The 27,132-nt window shown below is 41.3% G+C and overlaps 1 protein-coding gene across 2 annotated transcripts; it reads right to left on the reverse strand.

The window, feature by feature from the left end:
- Positions 1-3,314: 3,314 nt before the first annotated feature.
- On the reverse strand, positions 3,315-27,091 carry nova1 (NOVA alternative splicing regulator 1). 2 transcript variants are annotated; one of them, XM_038708817.1, is made up of 4 exons: positions 26,181-27,091; positions 18,835-18,978; positions 11,681-11,847; positions 3,315-11,309 (listed from the first exon to the last, which is right to left on the reverse strand). In XM_038708817.1, the coding sequence occupies exons 1-4, from the start codon at positions 26,353-26,355 to the stop codon at positions 10,290-10,292; spliced, it is 1,506 nt and encodes a 501-aa protein (XP_038564745.1). In that variant the 5' UTR covers positions 26,356-27,091; the 3' UTR covers positions 3,315-10,289. The 2 variants fall into 2 exon arrangements, with proteins under 2 accessions (XP_038564745.1, XP_038564746.1); XM_038708818.1 differs by lacking the exon at positions 26,181-27,091 and adding an exon at positions 21,562-21,935.
- Between the last annotated feature and the right edge of the window lie 41 nt (positions 27,092-27,132).

Here is a 27,132-nt window from a genome sequence, read left to right on the forward strand (position 1 = left end):
GCAACATGCCCATGTACAAAGTGTTCATGGCTGCTGCCGCCACTTGCAATAATATTCCACTTTCAAACATCTCTCTATTTTCTGCCCTCAAAATCTCATATGGAATCATGAAGAATCTTTATTTCTCAGGAAAGTTACAGCTGTGACAGCACTGCTGGCATATAATCTCTTTGATTTTCACAACTGCTACTAATTTACAAAATTATATATATATACATAAGTTCAGCCACTGCATCACTGTCAGTGGCTGACAAACTCAGGTGCAGTGCATTAAACTCAGGGATACGTGTTATCATGGCACATACTACACAAGTAAAATGTGCCGTTTACTGTGAGACTTTTTGAATGCATGTGTTTCAATATATCTGGAGTGTAACCTGATATTCAAGATGTGATCATATATATGATGCGCAGTGCAGAAACAGTGATATCTATCCTTCAGATCCCACTCCAGCTAAAATTACTCCATCCATGAAATAGAGGTATCCATGGTTACATCAGGAGCCATGTTAAAGGGTGCCTCAGTGTATCTCTATTCTCTGGCAGTCCCCACCTTTTTCCTCATCCATCTTTTGAAAGAAATCACCGTGACACCTCAAGGTTTCCGACAGCTATGATTTAGTTTTGCAAATGTGATTTGCAGTGAATCATTTCAATAACATTGATGAAGACAGACTGGCTATTAAATGTAATCTAAATTATGAATGCAAACCATATTACCTCTGCTGTTACCTGCTCGACTTTAAGAGAGTGAAATGCAGAGCTTATGTAGTTCCGTGCTAGAAAGTCTGCAGATTGAAATATTGTATAGGAGCATCCCGGTACGACATATTTGCAGTCTCCAGAACAACCTGTTACCTTGACAACGCAATTTTATCATTCAAGCCCATTGCTACCTTCTCTCACAGCAGGAATCAAATGTGCCTTAAATGTATACTGCTGCAGGGGTTTACACCTCAATTCAAGGTAAAAATGAGACATTGGATGGGTTGAGATGTGCAGAATAATTTTAATTTACACTGAACAAAAATCTGATTGAACAGTATGGTTAACGCAGGAAGATAAGGTTTAAAAATAAGACAATTAAGAATGAAAATGCTGTTATTTATCATCATAAATTAGAGAGAGGAGTTCAAAAATTAAAATTGGCAACATTTAATTCCCCAAATACAAGTGACCTCTGGGTGCCTACTATTGTGGCTCCAATGACTTACTCATGCAGTTATATGCCAAATTGTTTGGCCAAATTTGTTAGATAGTCATTCTAATGATTGTTATGCAAACTACATGCAAGCTTTCCATGAGGCAAGTCCATCTGCTGTTGTATCTCTTTCACTGAATTCCACAAGCATCCAGGAAGGAATTCAATGGTATTCCAGGTATTTAAATCAAATCAGCAATACTTTTATCTCTGGAAACACAAAACAGTTGGAGAAAGTGGATACAAAGATGTGGCTGAATGTTTAATAAATACACGCTGGTATTCAGAATTTCAGAATTACTGAAATCATGAGTGCAAGCTCTGCTAAAAAAAATCATTTCTCCAGCACATAATTTTGGCCATACACCAAAAATGTTTTGAAATTCATTTATTGGCATCAGTTTTCTATATGCATTGATTTAAAAAGGTCCAAACGCTGTCTCCTTAGAGCCGTCTTCACACTGAAACACTGCCAAGAATAACATTAATGTGGATAAAACATAGGTCTAAAACATATCGGAACCAACTTTTAAAAAATCCACTGTTGTGCTTCAATTACTGCATCTTAGGTAGCTAAAACCACACAAATTCCCAGAAAAACTCCTGTGTACATGACTCCAGCATGGCAACAGCCCTGAATATGTGTGTGTGATGTCACCTTCCTTGCTAGTGCAGCTGAGCTCAGAAGATTAGGAATGTGTTTGCTGGATAATGGACAAGGTCAAACAGTGTAGGAGGAATGGTTGTGTGGTAGATGGCTTGTGGACGGTGCATAAAAGTCATGGCAGTCTAACATGCTGCAGAACTTTGAATTGTACTCACTCAGCTTGAATGTGGTTCTGTGTAGATGTGATTGGGGCTGTGCTCAGAGCTCCGAGTTTGCATTCAGTTATATAAAACATTTCATTGGATTGTGCACCAATAATCCAATGTCAACCTGGTTAAAGTCATATTGTGACTAAAGTGACTGCATGCACTAATCATAATATCAACATTAAATTGATGATCACTGTTCATACGACTCTATGCATGATTTAAATAGACATATTGTACCATTATTGGCTCACACTGAATATCAGAAGTTAGTCATATTATCCACCACTGACAGAGATTCCCTTCTGACCACAGCTATAAATGATTAAATCTAATTTATTCAGCTTGATTAAACTTGATTAAACAACAAAGGTCTAATCAGTCCCAGATTTGCTGTGCTTTGAATAGTGTAGTGCAATAAAGAGCCTGAAATGTTACTAAACTAAATTGGCTAAACATGAGCATGTTAGCATGCTGACATAAAAGCCTCAAGATGTTTGTTTCCTCTCTCTTTTTGCTAAATTCTAACTTATAATCAGCCCTCCCATGGTATAAACACACACCCAGGTGTTTTCAAATATGGTACATTACCCACTTAGACCTCTTCTCAGGATGTGTAGTTGTGTACAGACTGGGTCTGACAGACTTACATCTTCATCTGTCTGCTTAACAATTTTGGTCAGGTATTCACAGCATAGCTTCACCCATTTAATTAGATAGAATAAATCATATTTAATAATAATGAAAATATGTATCTGGGTGTGCTGGGCAAGTAGGTGTAAAATTGTGGTTTGGCCTTGGCCTGTAAAATCAGATAATCTTTCCATTTATTTTGCAGTGAAACCACCTGTGTTCAAAATGTGATCACAGAGAAGCCAAACATTTGAAGCTATCCCTTGGATGCTTAACTAAATGAACCAAATGTTCATGTTTGTAGATTGGCTCCAACCAAAGTCACTGCCACTCAAAACAACAAAACAAGCTTTTAAGATGAACAACATGAGATACTAAATGTAGTATCCTACCCTCAGTAAACAAAACCAACTCTAAAATAAATTCATGAAATTTATGCTGCTTTTCACGCATAATTGTTGTACCTTAATCTGATTCCTCATTATATGAGCATTGTGTCCATGTAAACATAGCCATTGTTCACATTTATTATGTGCTCAGATTCAGCACTCCAGAAATCGATCTATTCACAGAATGTGTTAGTTGCAATTATATAAACACTCAACCTTTCAATCAAGTGAGACAGAGCACAGGAACAAGGTGGAGAATAAAAAGAACAGAAGACAAGTGATGTTAAAATGAACATTTATAATGACTCTTTGTTGCCGTCGCAAAAATAATCTTTAAAAAACAATTCAATTATTAACACTGAAATGCTGACTTCACTGGTAGTCCACGAGTCATAAAACACAACTCACTGAATTTCTTTTACAAACACAGTACTACAGTTACATTAAATAGTCATTACCGTTAAATCTATTAATGAATAATGTTCAAATAAACTAATAATAAAAACAATGACACTTTTAAAATCCTCTCATTCCCTCACCATAGTAGCTGTTGTCTTTTTATCAACAGTGTATCATTTAGAAAATATACTGCTTCTTAGATGTTTCTCTGACAAAAGCAGAAAACAGACTGGCAGCATAACAATAATGGTACATGAGCTCAAACGTCATACAATTAGGGTGATGTTTTTCAAGGGGAGTGGAAATGGGACGTAACCATTCCAGTGATCTAACATTTAGTTATGTAGGCTGGCTGCCTTTTGGCTCAGTGTGGAATTATTTGGCACTCTTGCTGACAATATTTGCCATAAAAAGCTTTCACAATTTTGGCACAAGAAGACATTTTCCTCCCATTTCTGAATATATTCAGAGAACATTTTCATTTTAAAAGACATATAAATGCTGTCCTAGAAAGCCCTTTAGGTAGTTAACACTGTGGACTTTCACAGATTCTCCTCTTCACAAATGAAAGACAGAACTGTTGTCATTAATATCAAAGAGAAATGTACCCAATCAACAAAACATCACTCGTCTTAGCTTGGAATATTTGATCTTATGCTGTCAGTCCATTTTTTTTCTGAGATGGAAAGAACAGAGGTCAACCAAAGTAAAACCAAACCCCGAAAGAAAATTTACAATGACGTGAAAATGGTTGCAAGGTACTGACATGCTTTCTTCAGTTTCCACTTAAGCAAGCGTTCAACCCTGCAGAATTGTCCAGATAACCAGAAAACAAACGAACAGTCTTGCAGAGTTTGACAGTAGTGCTGTAAAATTTATAACACATACATGAGTTCTTGGGGATGGAGAAGGTCAACTAAGTTCATGGGAGGTTCAGGGGGTCAAAGACAAAAATGGCCTCATGTCTGGTTGGCAAAGAATCCTCTATTTTCTCAGACGAAAGGGCTCAGAAATACTTTAATCCGTTCATTTAAAGGGCGGACACAGTAGCAGGTGCTCAGTGTAATGAAACAATATTCGTGATATCTTGTAGGCTGAGCGAGTGAGACTCAGGGAGACAAGGTTTTAAGAGAGGAGCAAGCAGCCCTTGCCACTTTGTAGCATTTAAAACCAGTCCTAGCCTTCTTGGGAAAGGGATCCGTGGGGGGCGGATTAACGTCCGGGATACATTTGGAGTGAAAATAAAAACAAACGTAACAACTTTTGGAATGATACTGTAATTCGTTTGGCATTCAGATGTGAAGCAGTAACTGCATTGACGGGGGTCTGTAAAACACAATAGAAAGAGAGAAATATCATTCATGTAACTAGGCCACTCAAAGTCTAATAGGTTTCCTCTGTGATTTTTATCATGTTGAGGTGGCAGAGGCAATCTTCATTTTGCTGGTGCCGATTATGTATCTCAGATCTGACCGTTGTATCAACCAGACCTCGAGCTTGCATCCCTCAGTTCCTTCAGCCCAGTGGTACAGTCCCAATTTGCTGAAGAAATAAAAACCCTTTTCGAATTTGTGATTTGAAGCAAAAGAGGATGCAAAAGGACAAATGTGTACAGATCCCTCCTTGTTTCACATGTTAAAAACAAAGCACTCAGTGATTGACACAAACCTCTGCTGAAGGGAATGTGAAGGAGAAACCTTCAAGTGAGGAAACAGGTGCTACTTTTCTATTTTGTCTGAGACTCCAGCCCTTTCCATCGTTCATGAGACCCACCACGATCAGGAAATAATAAATAAAAGTAACACAAGAGCAACAGCAAATAATGTCAAACAAAATCCAATAAACTGTTGAAAGCCAACATAGTTTGTTTCATTTCATTTCCAATATGACCCACTGATCAGTAAAGTGCATTTATGCAACACCAAACAAACAAGATAATGTTGACAGCGAATCGGAAGTTGTGTTAAAACATATCTGGTTCATGACTATGGCCGTGTGAGGCCTACCTGACTATAGCTGAAATCCGACATAGATATTAACTCTACATGTATGTGACATTCCTGCCCTGAATTTACATTAAAGACTGATAACATTCAACAGAAATAAAAAAAGAATAAATGGGTACATTCATAGATTAGATCTGGGCTTTTAAGCTATGACATAAATAAAAATCCGAAAAACATTATGGGGCAGGTTATATGAGGTTCAACCTGTTTCTAAAAGAAATGCATGCCTGATATCCTAAAAGAGCAGAACACAAGGAGCCAATGCACTGAATAACATTTTCACGTTTGCTTGTTTCACATTTTTAATACTCCTCACTGTACCTAAAAATCAAAATATCTTCTCTGATGACGTGTAGAGAGATGAACTTGATTGATGAGGAGTGGATCTGAGATGTCTGTGTGTGTGTGTGTGTGTGTGTGTGTGTGTGTGTGTGTGTTTGTGTGTCTTTTTTTTGGGCCAACATGACAATAATGAGCTCCCTCCCAACTCACGACATAAAAAACAACCTTTTTAACATGAGGCGAGTAAACTTAAGTGCTTTACATTTGACTGCATGCAGCGTCATGTCTTTGAATGTTGCGAGACACCTCGCAAATTTTTGTAATTTTTTTTTCCTCCATAATTTACTTTGATACCATGCAATAGAAGACGTGCAAAAAGATAACACCTAACTCCACAAACACATTTTTGATTGTTAATGGTATGTTATGAATGCTTATAACATGTTATGCTTAGTCCATGCTGGCCTATAGAGACATTTGTGAGACAGCAGTACTTAAGCCACAGGTCAAACAAACACACAAGGGATGCATGGAGTGTAAAACAACATGGATCCATAAAAATCACAATCTTTAACTCTTACTCTATGTAACTATGGGATAAAACAATGCACAAAAAGTTCTTTGTCCTTTGTTTTCTTAAGTAATGTATTTGATTATCTTTTCTTAACTTAAAAGACAGTGTTTGATTGGCACTTGATCAGCACTTCTAAACAAGTTATTGATATCTAACATTTGATCGCACATCTACAAATTCAGAAGCTGCGGAGGTCTAGTTTGGCACAGGTTGTACTATGGAGTCTATTATTACTTTTACTATCTTACCAGTACTGTATAGTATACTATACACCTCGTTTTATGCTCCAGCCTTTTAGAGCATGTTTCTAATCAACAGACCAGACATCTTTTCAACTAAAATATTTTTGTATAGTTTACTTATCAAATAGCAGCATTTTCATAACTTACAAAAAGTACATGTAAACCTATTCATTCAAAATCTTAGTAATTTCAAAGGTTCATACAACAGACATAAAACACAAAACAGGACAACATGCTACTATATTGCTTCCAATATTCTTTACATTTTCTTACTGTCAAACTAAATCATCAATGACAGAAATATGGACACCACCGGCTGATGATGAGTCATCATAATGCACAAACAAATCGCGAAGCTAATCTTAATCAGGCTTAGTTGGCACTCTCATCATCCACACAAATATAACATAGTTCACATTGTATCGACAACGCTGGACTGCATTTGGACTACAAACTAGAATAGCTACAATAAAGTACATTTAGATCATATGACATGACATATTGTATTCCACAAAAATGAATTCTAGTCATTTTCAGATAAGAGGATATGCATAAAGGATGTCATTGTTTCGGCTTGAGGTCACAAACAAGTTCCCACCTTACTCTCACTATCTTATGCATTCTGTCCTTACTATGCTTTGTTTAGAGGCTGAAATATGAGCTCAGTTTGTTCAGCCAACATATGAATATTCAACCAAGATTTGCCTCCTTTTGGAAGAAAAATCACCTTATCTTCCCGTTAAAGGCCATAGTTCACAGTCTAAACTTCTGTAAATCCTACTTGTTCTTCTTATATAGGGAATTTGATACTTTGAGCTAACGTTGCTGGTTGGTCTTGTGGGTGTCACAGTTTTGGAGGCAGGTGTTTTCTGTGCATTTTAGCCTTGTGAACTCTACGGCCTGGGAAAATATTTTCATACCCTTTTGACCTATAGTGCATAACTCCCACCAGCAGCACACCCAACACACCGCCCATGAGAAGACAAGACAGGAGGAAGGAGAAAGAGGGGGAGAGCACAGTGTAGGAAGAAGCACGGACAGGGATTAGGACACAGGAGGAATCCCGGAACAGTGAGAAACAGCATCATGCAAGGGGAATAAAATGTTGAGAGAAAGAGGAAAGTTAATGAGGGGCAGAGAGAAATAGTATTTGGCACAATGTATAGATCAGAGAGCTTTGAAGGGGAGCTCTCTGCAGTCATGCAGTCCAGTTGCATTGATAAAACATCCCCTTGTTTTGTGCTTGTATCTTATTATATGCTAAATTCTTGGGCAGTAAAAGGTTATCTATGCTATGATTTCATTAGTGGCCACATTGTAGTTATGGATGACTGTGAAGCCTTCCAGACACGTAGTGAAAGGAACGATTTCAGTCAGGAAGAAAGGCTCGCTGTTGCAATTGCCACGCATAATGTTCAGACACAAAGAGTTGCTTCAAACACTTTCAAATCCATTTACTTTCAAACATGAGTTATGAAAAAGAAAAAGAGAACACGCTATTCATTAACTTTCCCAAAAAAGGGAGTGGTTCTGATTTGCTTGGACACTTATCAGCACCAACCCTCACAGCCGTGTATTCAGGAAGCTGATCATAGAGCTTGGGTTGATGGGGACAATTGAAAGATGTCTCTAGAGTGGGGAAGTGGACGTAATAGGACTGGAGAATACAGTGCAGGAAAATGTGGTGGGAATAATTTGTGGTTCGCTAATTTAAGTGCAGTGCATTGGTACTGGTAAACAGAAACATCACAAGACGCTGGAGTATAAATGCTCTTGTGGAGAGATCCCTTCTGTCAGTATTGGTAGGTCTTGTGTATGTGACATAGATGTGCACATTAAAATATACTCACATCCCAGCAGGGACAGACACGCTTTACATTGTGTTCTTAATGTCTCACAGTGCAGTCTTCAGAGACCCAGTGTACTCAGGATGAACACCATGGATAGCAGCACAGAAGGAAGCCAAGGTAATCTTCGAATGCTTGGAAATGCTCTAGACAATTAGCCTCCCTGCATTAGACAAACAATTGCCCATAAAAGACAACGATGCCAAAACATTTCATGATGTTTTATTACGTGCTCCACCTAAAGTTAGTGAGCGTTAACGTGTTTTGAGAACGATAACAGTCTGCCTGGATGAACTGCAGAGTCTGTTTGTTTTTGTCTTGATACAAATTGGGAAGGATGGCTCACAGAAAAAAGTGAGTCCAAACCTTCTTTTCAAGTGTCATTCTACTTCCCTTTCATTAGTGTATGTCTCTTGACTATTTGGTACCCTTAATGTAAAGGCAATAGATTCTTTCTTTGTTCACAGATATTGGTTCATACAGTTTTTCTTATCAAAATGCTTTTGTAGTGCTTAGTTCTCTTTGCGAACTGAACTGGTTAGACACTGCTTCAAGGTAGTCTGAGCTTTAAGTTAATTCTTGGGAGTTACAAATGTGTGACTAAGGCAAAAATATTGTCAGGTAAAATGTAGAGTATGGCCAATTTTTAGGGGGAAAAAAAGACTTGCATTGGGAGTGAGGATGGAAATATTAAGACTGGATTGCTTTTCATCATGAAATGCTGAAATCAATCCTTTTTCATTAGGTGAGAGGCTGGGTCAGATCCAACGGGCTACTAATGGCTGGACGACACATCAAGTAAATCAAGTAGAGAGAATAGTCGCCAGAGAGATTCTGATTTCATGGTAAAGTAGATATAAATCTAATCCTATAGCACCAAGAAAGGGTTAAACAACAACATATTTCTGTGTGTTTGTAGCTGTGACTGAATATGCAAATACGTTTCAGTGTTTGTGGGTTTGTGGGAGCATTATCTATGTGTGTTCATGTAAAATATATTTATACATTCCTGTGTGTCTCCTCTATCCTCTCACATTGATTATTTAACCCCTGAACTATACTTGCAGACAGCAACAGTGAAGTTCAGACTGGGTTTGAGTTATACATTTCTTTCACTGCAACACAATATTTGATCCCTGTAAATAAAAAATAGCAATAGGCTAATATTGTTTTTACATTCAGATCAACCTGCATTCACAGGTTTAAATTATCTATTTGTGTTTGAATGAGACCATGTCAATAAATAAAGGATGAAAATATAAAATACCCAAATTTAGAAACTTCAATCATGATATGAGCCAGAATTCAACATATGTCAACATAGATATGATTTCTTTGAAGAAATTATACTCAGATTGCTTCCCCATAAACTGAGATGACCTCAGGTGCTTGTCATAAAACCTCTCCCCTGTTAACAATGCCTTCTGCATTGTATACAAAGAGCAAGGTTTGTAAAACAGCTCTATCAGCTGGCTGGAACTTCATCTCACACGCTCAACTCACCGGGAGCTGAGGTTTGCAACTGAAATTAAAACCAACAAAACCCAAACAGAAAAAGGAAAATAAAACAGCTATGAGGTTTTGGAGGAGGGTGATACCCTGCGGCCTCACCCTTGAATCTGCAGCTTGGCAGTGGACCAGTTCAGCTTACTCTGATCACCATCGTCAAAAGGACTCGACACAAACTTTTAAAAAACATCAGGACATCAGTCCTAAAAACACATTCACATATCACACACACTTATCTTGGTTGTCTCCCCCACCTCCTCCTTTGTGATTCTCTCATTTAATACTGAAATATTTAACAGATATTTGGACATTTCTTTTTTCTATTCATCGTGACCCTCTCAATTCCCTTCTAACTCTGTCTTCATCCTTTCCTTCTTTCCTCTTCTTTTTCCTTTTAGCCCACCTTTTGTGGGTTGGTAGCGCGCACGCCCTGCTCATAAGTGATCCGCTGGCTGATCAGATACTGCGCTGCTTGTGTAGCGGCTGGCGACCCTGTTATGGTAACTTTACGGTTCCGAGTACCAGGAATGAACTCTCCCTTTTTGGAGATCTGGATGCGGGCTCCTGTTAGCTCCTGGTACTCTACCAGCGTTTTCCCCCCTTTCCCTAAAATGGCACCGACCAGATTCTCTGGAACAGCTATTTCAACCACGTCCTTGGCCCCATCTGCTAGCTTCTCTGTTGCCAATAGGGAGGAGGCCATCAGTGGGGATGAAGCATTTAGGTAACCATTGGAAGCCCCTGTAGCAGCTGCTAGAGAACCCAAGGAGAACCCCCCAAGGCCTGTAGCAGGGTGGCCAGCACTGCTGGAGGCATCGCTAGCGTAGGAGGCCAGTAGGTTAGCCGCAGCAGCAGCAGCCGGGTTAGCACTAGCTGCTACTGCAGCAAGGACCCCAGAAGCAGCTGCAGGGTTGAGGCCTAGGCCGAGGGTGTTAGTGTTGTAGCCGTAGCTGGCCAGCGTGTTGAGGGCTGAGGTGATGGCCAGCAGATCATTGCCAGAGAAGCTGGACATGGCAGCAGGGAAGGCGCCCATTCCTGTCAAGCCGGCCTGACCCAGAAGGCTGGAGGCAGTGGCAGCTGCTGCAGCTGCATTGGGCAGCACCTCGGCCGTATTAGCGTAGGGGGAGCCGGTGGGGTTGGAGTTAGCCACTGGGCCCGAGACGTTGGAATAGCTGATGTTGAGGCAGCTGCTGCTCTGAGGGTCCTCCTGGATCTTTTGCACTATGATTTCCACAGCCTTGCGGTTCTGTTCAGGTTCCCCACTGATGGTTACCACTCTCTCCTGCAGGTTGATGCCCTCTGGCTTCTGGGAGAGCTGCACCCAAGCCCCTGACTGCTCCATCACTGCTTTCACTGTAGCTCCACCTTTACCAATGATCAGCCCAGCTGTACTATTGGGCACGATCAGTTTGGCCTGCAGAGAAATAGAAAGATTGAAGTAGCAATAAAAGGTAACAAGAGAAAGATTTACCAGAAAAAATGTTCGACAGAAAGAGAGATATCTTTCACTGAGTCAGAGTACTACACCAGCCCCTCTTTACTCAGCGATTTGTTAATCCCAGGGGTTTAGGCTGCAGCTGCCACATGGCTCTGTCTAGCTATGAAAGACTGTAGATAAAAATAGCCACATACCCTCACATTTTCCTGACCCTACCAGATTGTGGGTCATGGCCCTGAGAACAAGTCAGACTGTTGACTAATAAATAAGGTATCCTGGAAGTGAACTGTTCCTACCACATTGTGACCACACACACTCGTGACCCTATTGACTGTCCAGTATCTCACCTGTTTGACGCGGTCGGGGTTGACAGTGGTCTGTGGCTGCAGTATGCTGACTGGTTCGGGTTTCTGGGCACTCTGGGGCATCTCGCGGACTTTCTCCGCAATGAAGTTGTGGACACCATTGAGGGCTTCGACTGTACCCTGTATCAGACAGACGCGTTCTGTTGTTCCTACGATGAGAGAAGAGGAAGACAACAAACAGTGGGTACATAGCAAGCAGATTTGAGGGATTTGCTAGGGGCAAATACAATCTACATTTATACTACGATGTCATGGCAATGAAAAATGTTCCTTGACATTTCACAAAGATACCCAATTATTAATCTATTCCTCACTTCCTCCATTTACACAATCAACAGAGGAACAGCTGAAAGAAAGAACCGTGCTTGGTTAGCGAGCCACAGGGGGAGAGAAGGATTCCTCTTCAATGATGTAACTCTTTCAGTGCTGTAATACTGAGCCCGTCCTTGCCTTGCAGCTCTAATAGACTAAGCACACACTTGTTCCTCCTCTAGGCTTCTTTCTACACCCACATTGGCGACCCAACCGGCATTCCGTTGCCATGGTAAAGGGGCCGAGCCGTGGAAACAGGTGATGCAACAGCGAGTCCTTTATACTTGCTTGCACGATTTTTAACACTCTCCCTTTTGTATCAACCTTCCTTCCTTGCTCTCTTTAACATTTACTGTTCTCTGGTGGAAAAGGATGTGAGATCTATCCTGATTTTCTTTGATGACTTCACAGACAGCAAATTGGAATAAGGCAAATATCTTAGTAAGGGGAAAGTGTCCCATTTTCCCCATTGACTGATCAAAATTTGTAAAAGGGGAAGACTAACTAATAGGGTATTCTTGTGTCTGAAATGTGCTGCTCTATTAATTCAATTGGATCTAAAATTACGAGGTTGGGTGACACACACCCACATATCTGCATCTGTCCTCGTAACCATTTATCAGCACTCTGTAAATGCTGAAATAAATCCAGGGAAATTAGTCAGAGTCAGACCTGCTTGGCTTTATACCATAGACATGTCTAATAATGGATTTAAATAATCAATAGGTCAGTTCAAGCATATCAGGAAAAGCAGCAGGAAACTCTAATTGGGCAAAATGAGGGAAAGGGCACCTGACCTGTGACTGACCTTATTTCCTTAATTTCCTAGTTAAATTCTTGATAATAGCTATACTATACAGTACTACTTAATGCACAAAGAACATTAAATAAAATCGATGGAGATACAGGTCAAGCACGTTTAACCATATTTCAAACTCTCACTATGTTTGACCAAAATAAACCAAGGTACAAACCCTACTGAAAGCAGGCTATAAATTAAATCTATTGGAGCTTCAGACAGAAGCACTGTTGGGCCCTCTTGGTGTTTTGTGCTACACCTGCTTATCATTCTTGAAGTGACAAAGTGACAGACTGAAGTTTGAAAGTGCAGGCACTTGACCTGTTGAAGATTTTGTTTTGGGGCACATGCATTATTACTAACATTTCAAAATGATAACAGATACAATTCAATAAATGAATCACATACAGGAAGCTTTCTAGGCATTGGCTACTGTTTACATTTTCAAAAATATCCAAAATCCAGGGTCATTCTTTGAAAATTGATCAAGATAAACTGTTAATTCCTGTTACGCCTATTTCCATTGTTTCTAAAATGGTGAGTATGCTGAAGGAAATGAAGAAACTAAATGATTATATTAATTATTGTGCATGGAATCATCTGTATATGCAGCCTGGATACAAATAACAGGCACAAAATATAAAATATGAGGAGGTGGGAACTAATGCGTGCGCAAAACCTCATTTCACTGGAAGTAAACATAAAAAACCGGGGTTGCAGACAGTTATTTCTCCTTAGTCTGCCTCATTGGAAATTACTTTGACTAAGCAATCTCTTTGCTTGCCCTACCCCGATGCAACAAATTATAAACTAGGGCCGTCTTGAGTGATGCAACACGTCATTAGAAGACATATTGCCTCGAGTGTTGCTTTTTCTTCACTTTTCCAACATTCATTGCTGGGTGAGGAGGTCTCTCTCCATGACTTGGTACAGCAACCTCTAGTTAAACATCTCTGAATTTAGAAAAGTCTTCAAAGAGTGACAGTGCTGCTTTAAGGTCAGTTTGTCCTAAGGCAGAGACCATCATGTGCTAAAACCTTTTAATCAGATGAACACAATGCACACCATAAAGAGGACATGAAACTATCTGAATGTTACTTTTTTATTCTCCGCCCTTTTCACTTCCTGAATTGCTTGCATCAGTCTTTTTTGCCTTCTGTCTCTTTTTGAAGGCGACGAATTTCATAATAAAATCTCTGAGCTTTGAGTTGCAGTAAGAGTTAGCTCGTTCTCTTGTTGGCCGGAGGGGAGAGAAATGTGTCAATGCCCCTGAGAGCACACATCTCAGCATTCAACTTTCCCCAAATGAGCAATGTCTCTCAGGTCTTCTATCTTGATCCTGAAGTAAGACGTTTTCTGTGATGCCTTAGCTTGTCCAAATCCTTTGTCTGATTTAATCAGATTGCTAGCATGCCACACATAAAGTATCACCCATAATTACTGTCATCACATTAGCAGATTTTTAAAGTAATTATTCACACTACAAATTGAGCTGGAATGTTTTTGTTGAAAATCTAAGTGCTGAATATATTCATCTTGTCACGATGTTGCCATATGTCATGCTTTTCTAAAATGTAAACACAGATTTATAATGAGGGGATCTTGTGTGATTCCATTTATATCCAGCAATTTAGAAAAAAAGTCTCCTGGACAACTTTTACCTTACATTGCACACTGATCAGAGATCCCCAACATTCACTGAAAAAAAGGCTGTGAACACACCGTGCTCTTCATAGACCTGTTCTGGCATTTAATACCTGGTCCTAACACACTGTCAGACGGACAAGTAATGCTTTTTACCTCTAAACTGCAATTGTAATTGTAAAATGTAAACAAAAACATAGCATCATTTAGGAATGCTGTAATGTACATCTGATGTCTGTGTTGCGTTGAAATAAATCAAGGCTTCTACTATTAGAAGAAATCCTGACACAAAGTGCAACCTTCCAGCGTAGGACTTTGATCTAAACTTTAAGACAGTTTGAATACAAGCTTAGTAGTGTCTTTCATTAGACCCTCTCTGGCTCCTGATTTGCCCACAAATGCCCTCCACATTGTAATGCAGGCTTTCGGTTGAAAATGTGTAGTCTCTAAACCCAAGCTGAGATAACCCTGATTACATCATCACAGACTGAGTACTACCAGAGACGTTACATAGAGGAGACATGCCGCTTTATGAATCCTCACTACAACTCTATAGGGAAAACCTGTAACGCCAAAGATGGCTAGAAAGCCAAGCCTTTTAACAGCCGAGGCAGGAAACATATTTTAGCCAATCGCGTGGTTCCACTGACGTAAGGGCCCTTATGTCAGTGGAACCATGTGATTGGCTAAAGAAGTATAACCGGTCGGGAAAAGTGCTTTTTAAACCTTATTTTGAGGCAAATTCGTCAAACTTCTTCAGCGATTTTTCTTAGATTTCACTGGTGATTCTAATCATGTAGTTTTTATATCCCGGTAACCAGTGAAAGTGCGGTTCTGGCTCTCTCCCCATTCATTCAGATAGGAGCCTGGTCTTGTTAGTCGAAATAACTGCCCGAGGCGTTACCAAGATGGCTGCTGAGTGGCATGACTTGCCTATAAGAACTTTGGTACTACTCCTTGTGCCGAGTAAACTGAGCTCCATATGTAAAATTGGTGCCCCTTTAATCCACTGACCTTTGCCAATTAGAAGAAAAGCGCAACAGCTGTTTGGTTGCAATGACACATCCAATATTGTGCTTGTCGATGAGGGAAACAGAGAGGCTTACTACATTAAGCAATCACTAACAGAACAATCCTTCGGAATGCTACAGTGTAGTGTTTGAAGCTTGAAATCCCTGCCCATGATGTCATTCTAGACAGAAGTGATACTGCTCTATAGGCTACAGCAGGTGGACATATGGTTGAAATTTGCTGTAGTTTCTACTCTTGTTTGAAGGAAATACCTCACCTTATACTATAGGGAATAGTGGTGTTTTTCTAATCTAAGGTCATATGATGTGACTGATATTTTAATGATCACATAATGGAAAACATACACCCAGTGTTTCTATGACATCACAACAGCTTCATCTGTTTGTGCTGTACAAAGTAACTCAATACATGTATTTGGCTGGAGGCCAGCTGCACAAAGCAAAGGGTTTGAAGTTTTGTTTCTAAGTTTATGTTCAGATCGTGAACTCCCACGGCTCTCTCTGCAGCTGCTTGAATATGCGGATGTGTGTAAGTAGGTGTGAGTAGGTGTGTGTATGTGCTGAATGCACAGTATGAGTGGGTGAATGCATAGCGGGCTGCATTTATGGGGGCTCGGGTAATCCAGCCATGCAGCAGTTCAGATGGGTTCAAACCAGATAATAAAAACAAAAACAGTCAGTGCCCATGTGTTGGGAGGCAAGCCAAATTTTAAGAGAAGTATGATATCATCTTATCTGGCCTGAACTCTCCCAAATACCAGCAACCAAATCTGAGAGAAACAGTGAGTGGGGAGGAGGACAGAGGAAACTTGGCGTGTGTTAGAGCAGCTTGAGTACAGCTGGGAGAGGGGTCATGTCCACAGAGAGAGATTGAAACAGGCTATTTCTGGGCCGGCCCCCCTGTCCCCTCACTCACATACAATCATGCATCATCCACACCCTTCACTATCCACGCTCATCCATCTCAGTCCACCACAGCAGGGCCCAGTTGTGCATTTGCCATCAAGACATGGTCTCATGTCTTACACTGACGGATGGGAGATGTGAGGTGGGTGGGAGTCTCAGACTGAGCCATCACAGAGAGGATTGCAGAGGAAAATGGCTGCATCGGTTGTTGTCCCTTGATTTCTCTAGTGTGCGATTGTGCAGTAGTTGGAGTGTGCTCAGGCTGCTGCAGGACGAAAGATGTGGGTGTGAACTGTTAGCATTGGCATTAGCATGCTATATTAGCCGAAACTGCAGACAATTCAACAATGAAGGAAGGTAAAACCGAGGTAGCTGACAAGTCTGACATGCTGAATTGCTTGCCTTTATATTTCAGGAAATAATATCTATATGTTGCTGTGACAAACCTCACCAAGTTGAACAGTTTTCATCCAGCTAGTTTTTTAAAAAGGTTTATCCTCTACTGACTTCTCAGAAAGTGACACTCTCAGCTATTGTGCAGTGTACAGTAGCAGTCGTTTCATTTTACTTGTGTGGGCCAGAACAACCACCCAATCAAATCCTTGCCAGCACCCTCTCCCTGAACTCCTCTTCTCACTCATCACGATAATGAGTAGGGGGATGGGCAGAGCAGGTGGTGGCCTATGAACACATCCACAATCCAGAAAGAGAAATAAGGATACATATCATTCATTCGGCCCTATTCCAATGAAGCAGCTATAATTCATTCCCGTAAACATAGCTGGCCTTGTGTGCGGAAAATTTCAAGCAGTGCCTTCTGAACATCAACATCCTTTCATCAAGTCAAGTTAATTTTTGTTTATATAGCCCAATATCCCAAATTACAGCCCTAAGGGGCTTTAAAATCTGTACAACATACAACACTGCCTAACTCTAGACATCACGGCTAACAGAAACCTGGTGGAAGAAAAAGTACAGGCAAAATATTTGCTAGCACATCCTTCTTTTTCTCCCCCCAGAGCTCAGTAATTCTTTGCCATGGTTCAGTCAGTCCAATATATCACATGTAACTCCAAACAGAACAGGTCAAACTCAAAGTGTGTTGCGCATTTTTCCTGTCGGTAGTGTAATATTTTGTGATCTAAATCTAAAATCTTTTTCAGCTAAAATTGCAGAGGTCATATGACACATTCATGAAGGTAGCCATTATAAAGGAAAACTCAATTCTGGACAACAAGCTATCTCTGTCTTTGCTGGTAGTTGCTTAAGGAAATCGGAGGAACTAACTGTGAACCCTATCATTTGAAAACATCTGTAGTATTTCTCACATATAAATTTTGTGCCACTCATATTTCATAGGCCATGTGCGCTGCTACAAATTACCTTTCTAAAGAGGGAATAAATATGTATACAGTAAAAAGTATACTACTACACAGAGATTATTTGCTTGCATCAGTTATCACAGAAAACATCTGGACCTAATAAGCAGAGACGCTCAGCACCTGTTATTTTTCAGAAGGTTGAAGCCTCCTCTGAGGCATGAAGGACAAACACCCAGACTCCTCTACCACTCAGGCGTTTGCGTTTGGAGGATAAGATGGTTCAGCTTTGCCCTCCATGTGAAAGGGGTCACCGAGCTGTCCAAGCATCCTTCTCCGGTTGCCATTTTTGAGTGAGGCTCTCCAGCATAATTAATGTTTTCGATGTATGTCCTCTGCGTCACAGAATTTGTGCTCTTTTTTTTTTTTTTTGCAACATGCAAGACAAGCAACTTAAAGCTGGGGTAGGCAATTTATTTCAGAAGCATTTTTTGTTATATTTGTTGAAATTCTCTTTTACATCCTGACAGCAATCAATTAATCAAATGTTGTGAAACAAAAATGAAAAAGAAATAAAACAGTATCTGTAGCAGCCGCAGGACTGTAATAAGCACATCATTTCAATCGGTTCGAATTAAATGATTGGCTGGCCTCCATGTCTACCTGCCTACCTGTGCACACTCTGCCCGTGCACTCATTGTGCATGAACATCTGTTTTGGGGGAGTGGCTTTGGAGGGAGGCCTGACGGGAGAGGGTGGAATTTTTGCGGTTGGATACTTCTAAATTTAAATCTAGCTTAGTCTTTCACTAGTTTCTCCATCGTTGCCTGCCCTAGCTTTAATTGAAACAAAAATTTCCTGCAGACTGCTGCGTCTGACAACTGTAACATCAACATGAATATTTAGTTCCTCAAGGACATAAGGTAATGAAGTTTAAAGTGTTTACAATTGGTGTGAGATTAAAAAGGACTGCAATTATTCATGGGAAGCCAGATGAAGAGACATATCAAATGCTCTCTTAAACCAAAGCATCACTCATTCAGCTGGGGATTGAGTCAGACGACTCCTCTTATATATATAAGCCTTTATGCTCATCGATTTTAATTACTAAGGGTCCTTTCTTACCTGGGTAGAAGTCTTTGGATTTGGACAGCTTAATGGTGGCACCCGTCTCTTTCTGCAGTTGTACGATGGTCTGGCCGCCCTTGCCAATTATAGAGCCGGCTGCATAGCTGGGGATCAGCACCTTCAGGAAGTACTCACCCTCCTCTGGAGAAGAGACACATAAAGTGGGAAAGGGTCAACTCTGGTAAAGTAGCACTGCACGTCATCATATACACCATAATAGTAACCAATAACCTGAACAAGCAAAAATTCACAATGTGAATAAATAGCTTTGACATAGAGATATATGGGGAAATGCGATAACATAATGAGTTGTTGTAATTGTGTCTGTATTCCTCTGATGACGAGAATGTATTTGGAAGGAGACTGTGCCTTTGGAGTTCTTTCTAGCTTTCGGTGCATTCACATTTTATCTCAGATTGGTGACATGTTCTGTGTCCTGTCCCAGATTTCTTGTGGAGTAAATGATGACCTCCTTTCCAGTTTGCAGAGGTCTAATTTTAACTGTTTTCAAGGAGTTTTAGCCTCTGACTAAATACAAAGCCAGGTCCTGTGTTACGAATCATTCTTCGCACACAAATAAAAGCAATGCAGAATTAAGACTTCAATCTGAATGCTAAACGTAGCCTGTGTTTTCTGAGAAAGAAAGTTACACACAGAGGACTAAATGCAAACACATTAAGTCATTATCCATGCAGTTCATGAATGCCAATACAGAGTGATCCTTCTTAATTAACAGACGTGAGAAGAACATATGGAAACCAATCCCACAGATTTGTTCACAGGCTATACTGCCAAGATGGTTTAAATCTCCTCCATTTTGGAAGGGGCTTGTGTGGCTTACAGTGGCTTGTAGCAGTCAGTGATTGACAGCACATCAGTTTGAAGAATTTGCAGTCAAATATATTTCTCCCTTTCAGTTGGGAAAGTTCCCTCTCCTGTATTGTTAATTAAGAATTAGCACTAAAGTGGGAAAAGTGTCTAAGAAAACCCTGATCACAGTGAGTGCGCAAATCTAGTAAAATAACAATCAACCACATATTGAGCATGGGTCCGAATATAATTAAGGACCTGCCAACAATAGATCAAAAATATTACATCTATAGATGTGGAGCGGCTTTAATTCCCCGCTAAATTCCAAATATTGTATCGATGACATCATGGTAAATACTTGGTACAGGTGCGTTCTAGCGATACAAACAATCCCCTCCGCATGCTGATTTCGATGCAATGACGTCATGTTCGATCCTTTTCAGATGCTTCAAGGGTGACGTCACTCGAGCGGGCAGAGATGTAAAAAGGCACTGTCCATTTTTGTAGGACGTTTTCAAGTGTAGTATGATACAGGTTTTTGATCGTGGATGCCTAAGGCTGTCAACATGTCATTGCGTCCTATGTTTTGTGGAGGGTATTGTGAGTGGGGGCTTGACCGGCATGGTGGGGAGGAAAGACGGATGGATGAAGGTGGACCGAACTGCACTGAGACCAACCTGTTGCCTCAGTAATGCACTCATTAGATTCAGATGTGAATGAACATGGCACTGTGACATTAAGGAATTTCACAGCCTACATGTTAGCCCTTCTCCTTATTGCATTAATATGCCCCTCATGTTCCATTCAGACACAGGCTTGTTTTCGTGCACATCAGCCATAATCAATGGCTCTGACAAATATAGAGACATACATGACAGTCACTTTTGATTTAGATTAATTAGTCATGGTTGTGGAGACAATTCCATATTCCAGAACATAATATACCCACATTTTCCTGAAAGCACAGACACGAAATTAAAATTTACACCACCATGAAAAGCTAGTAAACATGTCAGCTGCTGGTCAATATGTATTTTTTTCTGAGAACAGCCTACAAAAAAGAAATTGGAGATAAATGTTCATTTCTGGGCAATGTCTGTTCTTCAGATTTTCATGCTATATTACAGTCAGCTCTCCGCTTTTCTCACAATGAATAACAATAAAATGACCTTGGTGAAAAAATAAAGATCATGCATGTCTGACACAGTCGGCGTAAAGCTTTTGAGTCCTCAAGCCTGTCACGAGATATCTGATACCGTAGCCACACAAAGAATTTAATATGAATGATGCTGATTGCAGAATCCAAACATCCAAAGACCTGTTGTTGACAGACAAGCCAAAACCCACTGCGTAACTTTCTGCTCATCTCCAGCCAGAGTAAACCCAGCAGGGGAGGATGCTACTAAGATTCCCTTCGTCGCCCTAACAGCCACGTTTGCTTTCATTAGTCAATAATTAATTCTGTCCTAGTGTCTGAGATCACAGTAACAGGTTTTAATGGCGTCATGTGGTAGAGTAAACATGGCAATCTGTTGCTGCAATCCACAAGGGAACGGGAGCAGTGGGGCACATTGGGAATCCGAGCCAGTGGGGTGTTAGTTCAAACCCCTGCTTCCAATACTGGAAGGATGGCTTGGAGCAGAGACATGGACGCTGAGCCAAATGTGTTTAGTTTAGTCACTCGAGGGGGGTGGGTCAGGAGGAAATGCCTTGTGACCGTCCTCCCTCCTTCTCACTACCCCTCCAAGTACCCATTCTGCATTTCAATGGACTAACCTGCTGCTGACGGGCAGCAAGGACGATGGAACAAAAATGAGCAATAATAGACAAATGAGCTTTAGGTGTATGAAATTGCACGTAGACTAGCATGACGGATAAATTCAACAAGTCAAACAAAAAGAGTTTGAGGCTTACCCATTCTGAGATCTGCTGCTTCTCAAGTCCTCTGTCAGATCGCCATCAATGCCGGGGCACAATCTCTAAAGGGGATCTTAACATTAGCCTAGGCATAGGTGCAATGGTAGTGTTGAGGAATGCGGCCAGTCGACTTTTTCACCGAGGTCTAATTCATCAGTGGGTGCAGAAAAAGAGATTTCACCGCAGCATCCGAGCCATGCCTGCAGCTGGCCAGAGCCTCAATTGTCTGAGAAAATGCTAATGCAGGCTCTCAGTGTTTTCAGTGAAAGACGGCACGCATTGTTCAAGCCTGCATTGGTTTGAGGGGGGGGGTCTTCCCTGCCGCATCACCCTTTTCACTGCTCTCATCCATATTCATCGAGTGGCCTGTCCGTCTGCAGCAGCACGCAGGACTGACACCTCGCCCGGCCAATGGGTAGCCTCCTCCCTCCAGCACGTCATGTCCCCACCCCCTGATGCCGGTCCCAAAAAATTTAATTTTCTCCCCTACTCCGCCTCTTTTGACGCAGCACTATAAAGTATGGCAGTCCATTCACTCACTTTTCTTAGTGGAAAGTGACAAAGGTGAAGTGGCTGGGGGAGCGGGATTCAGCGGTGAATGGGGAAGCATGTAGAGTGACCTTCAACAATGGCTGAAGAGGTGTATGGATAATATAAGCAGATGATGAAGGAGGTGGAGGAGGAGTGATCTGAGACAGCGTGCCTTACGCCACCCACCCTCCTTTCCTTGTTTCCCCCACCCCCAATCCCTTAGACGGCCATGTTTGGGAGGGCGGAGGGGCTCATCAACCATTGCAAATGGCAGTGCCGCAGAATGGTGGAGGGGGGTGATGAAGCCAATCACTACGCCTATAAATCTTACACCGAGAGGTATCTTAAGTGACCGAATGTGTGTAAAAACTGCAATGTGCATGCGGGTAAGTGTCTGTGTGTGCACACCAGAAGTCCAGCTTCATCTAATAGTGCTTTCCAAACCTGTAAAAAAAAAAAAGAAGAAGACGGAACTCCTTTTTTTCCTGGCTGATGATGAATTTCATCCACAAATCAAACCTTTACATCGTGGCCCATTTGGTTTTGGAGCGAACGCCTTCCAGAAAATTCTACGAGTCTCATTCACTGAGAGATGCTCTAGTGTATAGACACAGCCTCCCTGTAGACTCCACTCCCTCTCACAGTCTATCTATCTCCCCGTTTCTCTCTGCTTTGCTCTGTCTTCATTTCTATCGCTCTCTCTCATTCTCTCTTTCACTGCCACCTGGCAAATTCACAGTCCGCTCACGTCACATCGCTCTGCAAGGGCACCTGTGTCCTTCCCACCAAAAATAAAAAAAAATCCAGCTCACATTCCTGTGCCAACCTTTCCATTAGCAACATTACGAGATCATACCTAATCCCTCAGCCACACAACCTTTTGGAAGGCACATGCTTGCCAGCAACATGGGCTCAGAGTATGGGTAATTAGAAAGAGAAATGAATGAAAGATGTTCATTTTGAGGAGAGAAGGGCAATGCTGATAAAAGAGGAGTAATTTCCCTCATTCAGTGTCTACAGCTATTAATGCACAACGAGAGGCTCAGCTTTGAAAGAGCACAGGCTTTCTTCTCTTTGTTGTAACTGCCAGTCATGTTAATGATCGGTTCGGTAGGAATAACGTGATCAATATCAGACGTAGTCGAGGGGTTGTTGATTACAGGGATGGCTGAGGATTATCAGGCTGTCTACAACTATTGCCATACAGGCTATGAATTTGCAACGTTACAAATAATGCATGTAGATCTCATGAAATGGGAGGTGATGCTAAAACACATTAAATAAAGCACAGGGGGACGAAATATGAACTCATCTGTGTAGGAGTCATTACAAATGGTCTAAATGTGCATTTTATTTAAACATATAGACGGAACTTCTGTTCCTGAGCTCAGCCTGTAGTACTGCAGTCCAAATTAGCCTCAAAGATCTGCACTGGGTTTTTTTTCAAATTAGATACTTATCAGAAGGACCGCATATGCTAACACTGTAGAGACAATGCTAAGCTAACTTGTACCATAGAAGTTAAATTTATTTTAGAATAAAATGCCTTAAACACATCTATACTGATTGTGAGAACAATAAAGGGCCAGTAGACTGTTACCACATAACATGAGTGAATACAGATGCTACTTGGCTCAACTGTTCAGGTCAAACTATGCATTAAATTAATTGTAGAGGTGAGAAATACTCATTTTATTAATTGTATAAACCAGTGGTTCTTAAATCAGTTTAGCCCGGGTTACCATTCCACATGTATTGCCATTACTGCACCGAGATTTTGTACCTTTTTATTCATTTTTGACATTTCCAGGTCAGCATTAAAGGACTAAGCACAAACCAAATGTCGTTTTGCAAATGAACACATATGTTAAAAGGCAACCATAAATCTGGTCTTAAAGGCCAGTGATTCTTGTGTGTTCACTTCACTTCACTTCTTAACAGTTATTTAAAATGTTGATCACAGGTCATTGTGGTGGGGAAAAGTATACTACATACTACATAATTCAGTATAATTTACAATATGATTTGCACGTGTCCACCATTTTACAGGGTTAAGACAATAATACCTTTAAATGGGATTTCTTCATAGTTTTCCTTGATTGTGTGTTTGGGTATTCTACAAAGATAAGATCGTGTTTAGGAAGCCACCTGGAACAACTTTGCCTCTGAGAAAACAAGACAGGCTCTTCAGAGTTAGACCATCCTCAGGACACAATTAATTGTGCAGCTCCAGATTCTAGAAGTATAGTGGGCCTGTGATACAGAGATTCCTTAAAGGAAGATGGAATCAGGCTGGTAACCATCATAGACACAACAATCACCTGGGTACTGGATGGAAAGATCATGACGAATTCTTTGTGCTACAGCTGAATGGCAAAACCTCTAGAAGCAGGACCGCCATGTGACTTCTCTGTTCTACAGTGGTTTCAGGGGTGCTAATGGAGGACATATGGGGGCTGAATCTGTACTAAAATATTGTCTGGTGACACAAGGGTCCGTACGTGCCTTGCTGAAATTACATTTCTGAGGTGCAGTGAGGCGCAGCAAAAACGCACTCATGCTGTTAGAAATAGGATATAATGCTGCTATCATCGAATGGCGAGGTGTCTGGGACACAAAGACAGACAAAGGAAAACTCAGTAACATATGGTGAAGAAACTGCCTGTTCTCTACGGATGTCTAATTAACATTAAGTTCTTGAATAAGTGGTCCCTGTGAGCTGCAGACCAGAACAATCACACGCTGAAATAAGATGTACAGTAGCTGGCGCACTGAATCAGCCGTCATCCTCACTGCTGCACTCCGACATCTTACTGATGAGTAATAAAGCGTTCACACCGCCTTGTTGATTCTTTATTGGCCACCACTATTTCTCCTCCAGAAAATGAAATCAGGATCAATTTGCTAAAATGGCGCTGCAGTGCTTCTGTAGTGTTTTTCCCCCCAACTAGTACTTCTCACTCTTCTCCCTACTCCCTGATTTCTGTGATGTTCTTGTAACATTTCCAATCTGTTATTATCGTTCAGTTTAAATGTGTGAGTTCACATTGTCATGCAGGGATAGATGGAACCAAAAGAGGTCCTAATTTGTCAACATCTACACCACCCAGCTCTGCTCGGTGAGCACTTGCATGTTCTGATTTCTCATTTTAATATTTTAGAATTGTAATTTTACCATCATACAGTGTGCTAACAGTTCAGAAGGTCTAAAAGCTGGAATGGCAAAACCAAAAATATCAAACAGATGCTGAGATATGGCTTACCTCACACCTTATAAATAACTTGACTTTGATAGGAATCTAGGCTACAAGAGGTGATGAGTGTGTGTCCAACTAGTTGTACAGAGTTGTATGATTTTTACTGGATGGTTGTCCTGTTTCGCTCACCCCAAAATTTGTCCTTCAAAACGCACACTTAACTTCTGGCAGTTTTCATGTGACAAAACTCTAAATCAGCAGACTTTCAGCCCTGAAGCAGAAAGAACATCCACTAAAATCTCCCAATCACTGACGCTAAATCTACCATGTAAAGTCTATCATGCATCTCAGGTGAACACAAGAGCTCAGTTAGTTTTTGTCCTTTTCTTGTCAGTCTCCACAAATCAACACTGTAGGCTACTGTAGGTCTGGTTCTTGTGATTACTTCTCCTTTGTAATATTAAGCCTCTACACAGAAATCATCACTCCTCCACTGAATGAAGGACTTCATAGCATACCTCCAGATGTGGAGCAGAGAGGTGATTGAGTTCAAATTCAAAGCTGACCTGAGCTGAGGAGGCCACTCACTCAGTCAGGGCTGCCTGTTCTCTGCTGGGTTATGCAGGGTATGAAGTAACAGCTATAATCACAGTCAGTGTTTCAAAGTGCCAACTGCACAGGTGCTGCATGCTATAGCCTAATATGCAGCCCACATCTGCTTCTATGCTGCACCACGTAGTTTTTTGGCACGCAGTGGGGAGGTACTGAAGGCAGTGTTTTGGTGTTATGCTCCCACCAATGCATGCAAAGGCTTTTACAACCACAGATTTGTCTTCATATGGAGGAGACTCGGTGGACGAGGTGCTTCATGTTGTGTATCTCTCTTACCTCCGGTGTTGGTGCGCTTAGTGCAGCCGGCCTCCTCCGCGGGAGTTTCCAGCGGTCGTTTGCGGGAGTCCGGGTTATCAGCCTCCATGAGGGGCTGCTGCAGGCTGTGGAGGTTAGGATTTGAGTAGATCCCGTTATGGTCCACGGCTGCTCCGCCACCACCGGCCATCATCATCTTTTCGCCCCGGAGCTGTAGATCAATTTGCGCTATTCCCCCTCACACACAGCGCCGTCACCACCACATAGCCTGATAACGCGCACCGCGATACGAACGACAAGTTTTGGGGGACTCGAAACGGCCTCAAAGGGATCAAAATGTCAGACAACAGCGGGATCGGGGTCTCCTCTTTCCGCTGCTCTGCTGCTTGTCCAGTGCGTCCCTCACAGAGCTAAATATAAAAATCCCATTGAGTGAAATGCGCTCATTTAACGCGCTCGCCGCCGCTCCAACAGCATGCTCCTTATTGTTGACGCGCAAAACAACCCCTCGCCTCAAAATAAAGCCGATCAGCCATTAAAACAAGTGCAACAGATTCGCAGAGGCAAGGCGCAGGAACATAGCTTTCTTAAGTCATCATCACGTCACGTTTCTGAAGTCCTCCGTGTGATAAGTGCAGCTGTTGTTATTGTTTCCTTTGTAGCGCGAGAGGGGAGAAATATAGTTTGAGAGCTCCAGAGAGGACTACAGTGCCACTGACCGGCCGAAAGACGAGGCCAATAAAGCTAAGATCCATCTGATGGGAAGTTGAAGCAACTATGTCCTGAAGCCACTGCTTTTCCACTTCATCTCACTATCTCTATACAAATATTTGGACTGTACTAAATGTTTCTACATTGCTTTTTTAGTTTGGTTTGTTTTCCTTTGACTTTTTCTGAACCTAAAAATAGAACACCTCAGGTAAACTGATAACAGCACTGGAACCTTTATTATGTAATGCTAAACTCTGAAAAA

The sequence above is a fragment of the Micropterus salmoides genome, unplaced genomic scaffold (genome assembly GCF_014851395.1).
Source record: "Micropterus salmoides isolate LMB-PRFRI ecotype aquatic unplaced genomic scaffold, ASM1485139v1 Ms_hic_scaffold_9, whole genome shotgun sequence".
In the NCBI taxonomy this organism is placed as follows: Eukaryota; Metazoa; Chordata; class Actinopteri; order Centrarchiformes; family Centrarchidae; genus Micropterus; species Micropterus salmoides.